Source organism: Hibiscus syriacus, unplaced genomic scaffold, assembly GCF_006381635.1.
Source record: "Hibiscus syriacus cultivar Baekdansim isolate YM2019G1 unplaced genomic scaffold, ASM638163v2 tig00117005_pilon, whole genome shotgun sequence".
NCBI lineage: Eukaryota > Viridiplantae > Streptophyta > Magnoliopsida > Malvales > Malvaceae > Hibiscus > Hibiscus syriacus.
In genome coordinates this window covers 2,271,687-2,280,009 of record NW_024063519.1, presented here as the reverse complement: position 1 = coordinate 2,280,009, position 8,323 = coordinate 2,271,687, and the positions used below count along the sequence as shown (strand labels likewise).

At 43.1% G+C, this 8,323-nt stretch overlaps 1 protein-coding gene across 1 annotated transcript; it reads right to left on the bottom strand.

The window, feature by feature from the left end:
- Positions 1-1,877: 1,877 nt before the first annotated feature.
- On the bottom strand, positions 1,878-7,002 carry LOC120195059. The gene is made up of 2 exons (XM_039197185.1): positions 6,506-7,002; positions 1,878-5,370 (listed from the first exon to the last, which is right to left on the bottom strand). Exons 1-2 carry the CDS (start codon positions 7,000-7,002, stop codon positions 1,878-1,880), a joined length of 3,990 nt encoding a protein of 1,329 aa, XP_039053116.1.
- Between the last annotated feature and the right edge of the window lie 1,321 nt (positions 7,003-8,323).

Genomic DNA, 8,323 nt, shown 5'->3' with positions numbered 1-8,323 from the left:
ACACTGGTGAAGATATACCAAAAACAATAATAAACATAAAGAGTAGTAGTTTATTCTTCAAACTTAAATTTGCAACACTGTGAATTTCGTATTTGTCTTTGTTTTTTGGTTGAAGTAATGCAATTTATTCAAGTTTCAATTTGCAGAAGAAGAATAGTTTCTGAAAATGAAAATCGCAACACGAAAATGACTATCGCAACGCGAATTTGACTATCGCAACGCGAATTTGACTATCGCAACGAGAGAATCGTAACGCGAAACTAAAATCGCGTTGCGATTTTCATTGCGCGTTGTGATTCTCGGTTGATTTAATAAGCAATCTAAGTGAAATGGTTAATCTATTATTGAAATTACCAGTAAACTTATTATCAATTTCAATATGAAAAACCTAATAATAATGCAAAAATTTCAAAAAGAAAATAATTAAAAAAAACTAACACTCGTTGGTTGATTTGGTTGATTTTCCATTTCTGATTGTGAGGGTGGCTCTGAGAGATGGAGATAGACGGATTTCGCCGGAGATGGGGACGGATTTCGTCGGAGATGGGTGAGAGAGTGAGAGATGGAGATGGGACTGAGTTGTGATTTTAGGTTTTAGGTTATGAGTTGCGATTACGGGATATACTGTGGACGGTTCAGTGTTCCAATATATTAATATTCGTGTTTGGAATTTAAAAATAAAATACTTGGCCAGGATACTAATGGCGCTTAGAAAATCGCATTGCGATTATGTATTATCGCGTTGTGAAAGTCAGAATCGCGTTGCGAAAGTCAGTATTGCGTTGCGAAAGTCAGTATCTCGTTGCGATTTTGTATTATCGCATTGCGATAGTAAGTATCGCATTGCGATAGTCAGTATCGCATTGCGATTTTCCCAATTCGCGTTGCGATTTACTTATTCGCATTACGAATTGGGAAAATCACAACGACACTGTAGACCATCACAACGCGATTTTCAACTATCGCAACGCGAATTTGCGATAATAGAGATCGCGTTGCGAATTAGTGATCGCATTGCGATTTTGTTGGTCATTTTGGTAAATCCAGAAAAAGTTGGTTAAAATCGTATATTATATGGGATTTTTGGTCACTGAAGTTATTTTCTCAATAAAAATTACAATGTTCATAAGTGCCCATTGTCCAACATAAAAAGAAGCAACTCAAATGAAACCGAAGCATAAAGAGAATAAGAGAGAATGTGGCATGAAAGGAAGAGAAAGCAAAAGAGCTCCATCGGCAGATTTGTTAGTATGTTTCCCATCACGAGCCTATCTAACACTAATGCCACCAAAGTGTCACTGACTTAGCCTAGTTGGTTCGGTTGCTAATCCGTGTGGCACTCGAAAGGGACGCTTCCCAACCAAGTCAGCCTTAATCTCGTAGATCTGATCAAGCATAAACAAACATCGCGTTAGATCTTTATAGCCACATGGTCCTTCGACCAATAATCTGAGCCCGTGGGGCATAGCGGATGCACATCTCAACCCCCGGACTTCTCCGAGAGAAAAATGTTTTATTAATAAAAAGAAATATCGGGTTACAGAAGACTCACCCACACCACCGATTAGGCCGTAGGGGCGGCCCTCGATGGTGTTCACAAGACACGTACCTTTACCTGTGGATCAGCCTCAACTCTGCCGGCTGTCCACCCACTACATATATGCGAAAACAAAATAACAGAAATGCTACCTATAGACGTTGAAATGCTCGAACAGGGGACAGTAAGTCATACCCCTACTCCCTACCTAAAACATTAAAATGCTTGAAAAGAGGACAAGCTTATTCTACCCTGCCACTAGGCCCTATACATGGTTGGCCTTGGCGTACCTACCCGGTTGTGACCCCATAAAAGGGACGATCACGACAATCTCCCCTACCTAATTTGTCGACGTCCTCGTCGACTGCTTGGCCTGAAACTCTTCAATCTGTTGCTTAAATGCCCTGAGATCATACTCTCTTTCCCAAGTGTTCTCTTCCTGATCAAAGCCTCCCCACTTGACTAGATACTCCCGTCTTTGCTTTCCACCCACCTTAACAATTCTCCCTGCTAGAATCTCGTCAACATGACGCTGTGAGGGTGGTTGTGTGCCGATTGACTCCCTGGCAGACATACTCTGATTATCGATATTGGGATCGGTGTGAAACGGCTTCAAATTGCTCACATGGAAGACAGGGTGAACTCTCATCCAAGTAGGAGGGTCAACTTTGTACGAAGCATTCCCCACCTTATGCTCAAAGTTGAAGTCAAACTCGGCCAGAAACTCTTGCCATCTAGCTTGCTTTGCTGTTAGTTTCGGTTGTGTAAGGAAGTGGCTAACTACTGTATTATCGGTCTTTACCACAAATTTGGAACCCAACAAATAATGCCTCCAAATCCTCAAGCAATGAATTACTACGAGAAGTTCTTTCTCTGGAGCCGTATATCTCGCTTCAGTTTCATTTAGCTTCCTACTCTCAAACGCCACGGGATGTTTGTCTTGTAAGAGTACGCCTCCAATTGCATAGTCGGATGCGTCTCTCTTTACTACTATAGGTTTTTCCAGGTCTGGAAAGGTAAGCACTGGTTCACTGATTACAACCTTCTTTAAATCGTCAAAGGCCTCTTGACAGTCCTTGGACCAAACCCACTCGCAGCCTTTCTTCAGCAAATCGGTGAGTAACTTTACTCTACGAGAATAACCTTCTACGAATCGTCTATAATAATTGGCCAAACCAAGGAAAGATCTAAGCTCACTAACATTTTGTGGGGTCGGCCACTCCTGGATAGCCTTCACCTTCTCTTTATCCATACGAATGCGCCCTCGTTCAATGATGTGGCCCAAAAATTGGACTTGCGTTTGGGCGAAAGCACATTTCTCCTTCTTCACAAACAACCGATTTTCCCGTAATCTCGTCAGCACCAACCGAAGATGCTCCAAGTGCTCTTCTATCGAATTGCTAAAAATCATTATATCGTCCAAGTAGATGACTACGAATTTATCGAGATAGTCATGGAACACCTGGTTCATTAAAATGCAGAAAGTAGCGGGAGCATTGGTTAGTCCAAAACGCATAACGAGAAATTCAAATGCTCCATACCGAGTTACACATGTCGTCTTAGGCTCATCCCCTTCGGCCACTCTCACTTGATGGTATCCCGACCTGAGATCCAACTTCGTGAAATACTTAGCATTACTCAGCTGGTCTAACAAATCGACAATCAACGGAATGGGATATTTATTCCTGACAGTCACTTTGTTTAATGCTCTATAATCAACACATAATCTCAAACTCCCATCATGTTTTCTCTGGAATAACACAGGTGCCCCGAAAGGTGACTTCGAGGGTCGAATAAATCCTGCTTGGAGCAACTCATCCAACTGTTTCCTCAACTCTGCCAACTCTGGAGGACTCATCCGATATGGGCATTTCGCAGGAGGTTTTACTCCCGGAATTAATTCAATCTCATGGTCCACCAACCGTCTAGGGGGCAACTCTTTCGTCAATTCACCCGGCATTACATCCTCAAAGTCTCTCAGCACTTCTTTAACATTCCTGGGCACCATGCCAAGATTGTCATCCTCTTTGGAAATTGGAAAGACTAAGAAGGAGGGCTCCCCCTTTTTCACCCCTCTCTTAAATTGGATAGCAGACAATATCTTCTTCCCAGGACGAGGGAGAATCGTAGCTGGTACCACACATGGCTGCTCCCCCATGAACATTAAACAACTTGATGCCGGAACAGGAATCACTTGGGATGCCATCATAAAATCGAGCCCTAACACCACGTCAAAATCATCCATATGGGAAACAGTGAAATCTACACTTCCTTCCCAAGACCCAAGCTTGATACTGACCCTCTTCACACCTCCACATATCATTGAAGTGGCAGAGTTAACTGCTTTCATTTGTCCCACCTCCTTGGTGACAATCAACTTACATCTCTCCGCTTCCTCAGGAGAGATAAACGTATCTGTGGCCCCTGTGTCGACTAGAGCTTTAGAGGTTTTCCCATTTACTGAGATGTCCACATACATCAATCCCCTCTCTGGTTCTTTCCTCAAGTTACTCAACTGAGACTGTAATGCAGTTATGAATCGAATGGAGCCCATTCTAGCCGGCTCAGGCTCGGTATCTCCCATCGGAGCGTTCACTCTTTCTCCGTCCTTTGTTGTTGCAACCATGGCATTAAAAGCACTTCGTTGTGGACACTCTGTAACCCGATGAGGTCCATTGCAAAGAAAACACCTTAACGAGGGTCTATTCCCTCCATTGCTCGATCCAGGACCAGTAGGGACTTTATTTTGAGCTGGGTCCCTTCCAGGGACTCTTCTATTTGCTCCCCAACTCGATGTCTTCTCCCCTCGAGCCAACTTGTTCCCACTAACCTGTTGGGTGTTAGCTCCACTCACAGAAGGCGTCTTGCGCTTTCCAGGATGATCGTTATAATCATTAAGGCACTCGGCAGCAGCTATCGCTATTGTCAAATCTTGAACCTTCTGTCTCTGTAACTCAAGTCTAGCCCATGGCTTGAGCCCTTCAAGAAAATGAAACAACTTATCTCTTTCTGATATATCCTTTATATCCAACATCAAGGTTGAGAACTCTCTCACATACTCCCGTATAGTCCCAGTGTGGGATAATTCCCTTAGCTTCTTATGAGCGTTGTAATCAACATTCTCGGGGAGGAAGGAGGTCTTCAACTCCTTCTTTAACGCATCCCAAGTCGTAATGGAGCACACTCCATCTTTGAACTTGGACCGCCACCATAACTTGGCGTCACCACCTAGATACATCGAAGCCATTGCCACCTTATCTTCCTCAGACTCCGTCCGCATAGCTCGAAAATACTGCTCTATGTCAAATAAGAAATTCTCAAGCTCTTTAGCATCCCTCACTCCATCAAAGCGTTGAGGATCAGGGATCTTGGCTCGTGTGCCCACTCTTTCAATAGGGTTTACGGTCAAACTAGCTACCGCTGCCTGAAGCACACTGACTTGAGCCTTCAGCTCATCATACCCAAGTTGTATCACGCCTATGGCATCTCTTGCCTCATTGCCCAAATCAGTCACTGTCTCAAGCAAATCTTCTTGGGTCTCCTCTACTCTCCTCATCATACGATCACAAGATATCATATGAGCTCTAAGGGCAGCTAGTGCGGCTTCGATCTCTTCTAGCTTCCGTCGATCAACCGAACCAGTCTCTTGCACAACTGGCTCGGTAGCTTCCTGCTCTACACCTCTGTGAGAGCTTGTCGATCCGCCATTTCGTGTGCGAACCATTCTTGGTGCAACCGGCTCAGTAACTTCCTGCTCTACACCTCTGTGAGAGCTTGTTACTCCGCCATTTCGTGTGCGAACCATTCTTTGTAACTCGCTGGCACCTCTATGCCTGCAACACAAATAAGCACAATCGTGCCTAAATTAGGAAGGAAAAGAGCACCGCTGTGCTGAATCCATAGCACCTCTGTGCTAGAATGAACGATTGAGCACCTCTGTGCTTCAATCGAGAGCTGACACCTCTGTGTAGCCAAAAAGTGATTGAGCACCTCTGTGCTTCAATCGAGAACTGACACCTCTGTGCAGTTAAAAAAAAATGACTGAGCACCTCTGTGCTTCAGCCGGGAGCTGACACCTCTGTGTAGCTAAGATGATTGAGCACCTCTGTGCTTCAATCGAGGACTGACACCTCTATGCAGCCAACTATGACTGAGCACCTCTGTGCTTCAATCTAAATTCTGGCACCTCTGTGCATTGGAATGATTGAGCACCTCTGTGCTACAACCTAAAATCAAGCACCTCCGTGCTTTTACAAATGACCGAGCAGCTCCGTGCTGCGGCCTGAGGTGAAGCACCTCTGTGCTAGGTTTAGCACTTGTGCACAGCTGTGCCACAAGCATGTAACAAACACTATCATGCTTTACTCAACAAAATGAGCACCTCCGTGCTTTTAGTAAATGAACACGCACCTCTGTGCTCTGATACCAAGTGTCACGGACTTAGCCTAGTTGGTTCGGTTGCTAATCCGTGTGGCACTCGAAAGGGACGCTTCCCAACCAAGTCAGCCTTAATCTCGTAGATCTGATCAAGCATAAACAAACATCGCGTTAGATCTTTATAGCCACATGGTCCTTCGACCAATAATCCGAGCCCGTGGGGCATAGCGGATGCACATCTCAACCCCCGGACTTCTCCGAGAGAAAAATATTTTATTAATAAAAAGAAATATCAGGTTACAGAAGACTCACCCACACCACCGATTAGGCCGTAGGGGCGGCCCTCGATGGTGTTCACAAGACACGTACCTTTACCTGTGGATCAGCCCAAACTCTGCCGGCTGTCCACCCCCTACATATATGCGAAAACAAAATAACAGAAATGCTACCTATAGATGTTGAAATGCTCGAACAGGGGACAGTAAGTCATACCCCTACTCCCTACCTAAAACATTAAAATGCTTGAAAAGAGGACAAGCTTATTCTACCCTGCCACTAGGCCCTATACATGGTTGGCCTTGGCGTACCTACCCGGTTGTGGCCCCATAAAAGGGACGATCACGACAACCAAAGCACGTTAGTAGTCCTGCAAGGCCATCGGAACCCAACAAGCGCCACCAACACCGTCTCCTTAAGAAATCAAGCACTAGAAATGGACGTGGTGGCCAAGCTAGCCATCTTCTATGGGATAAAAACAAGCATATGGGATCCGAGATCACGGAACCGACCTCCCCCAAAGTCACGTGCGCCGGGCAGATCAAAGTCAGGTCTAAAACAAACTCATGCAAAAGCTGACAATCATCATGGAAGAGATTGAAAGAATTCACAAGAGACCAAGTTGGATGGAGCCACTTGGCTTTAAGAAAGATCATGCAGTTCTTAACATGCCTGCAGTCCATTCGTTTCGATTTTCGGTGTTTTGGGTCTTTTCCACAATCCGATATCACTACCGACGATGAAGACGAAGAGGAAGAAGAAAACCAAGAAATCAACAACAACGAAGAAGGAAATGAGACATCAAGAACCATCTTTTCGAAATGGTTCATGGTCCTACAGGAGAATCAAAGCAACGGGTTTTATAAAGAAGAATATAAGAAAAAGACATCTCCATTCAACACATTGATGATCAACCTGCAGATCCATCAGCAAATGCTCTCTTGCTTATGCGTTGTCGGTCGGCTCCTGCTCAGAGCTGGTTAGACGCTAACAAGGTGGAAGAAGGAGAAAATCACAAGAACGCAAGCGGAAGATGAGGAGAAAAGAAAGAATTGAGGTGTTTGATGGACGAAGAGAAGAAAAGATGAAAGAGAGCTTAGTGGTATTGAAAAACGCCCTGATTTTCATAAATTTCATCTGATATAGCCCAAAAGACATGGTTGTTGGTGGGACGAAAGATCCATTATCCCGTAGTCGAAGTTGGAAGAGATGATTATACTCTCCTTGGTGACTACTCTGTTTTCATAAGTACTTTGTTTGTGCTTTATATTGAACCAATTCCCCCCTCTTCAACTGAGTTCTCTTCTAAGAACTGCGAATTCTATAATCACCAGCTTACAGTTTACCTTTGGAATTTTGATATGTTTCATTGTTATGTATGATTTGAGAGTTGTATGGCCGCGTAAACTGTAAAGCTTTCCTTCTCTTTCAAAAGGAAAAGATTTGTGCTTATATCTATCATTATAGGAAAATGACTTGTAATTAATGAAAATATTATTGTTATTGTTAGTGCTGGAAATAATCTTAGTCGAGCTCGAGTATTGCCGAGCTTGACTCGATTCAAAAACTTTAAAATTGAGTTCGATTCAAAAACTCCCGAACTTAATTTTTTTTTAAAAAAAAATCAACATATAAATGTTAATATTATTAATAATTTATTTTTTTTTAAAAAATAATCTCTTATATTTATTTTTGAGCTGCTCACGAGCTTTTCGAGTCGAGTATCAAGTAGATCGTTTCGACTTGTTAAGAACTCAAGTCGAGTATTTATTTAGTTTTGACCGAGTCAATCTTAAATAAGTCACTATTTGTCTCGTCTCATTTATTGCCCTAATTATTGTTGACTTAGATTACAATTTGACAGGCGCTCTTTGTTAATTTGGTTACTCGATAAACTAATAAACGGGGTGAAGAACTGAGAGCAGTTATCAACTACTATTTGAATTGAAAATTTGTATTTGTACATTATCAAGATTAGAATCCCAAGTGTCTAGTAAACTATGATCTCCTCTCCATTAAACCGAGCTGACTCGACTTCAACAACGTACCTATGCTTGGATATATAGCAGTTTTACCAATTTACGGTAACCCCTCTCACTATATTCGATTGTGCCACACATATAACAAACTAGC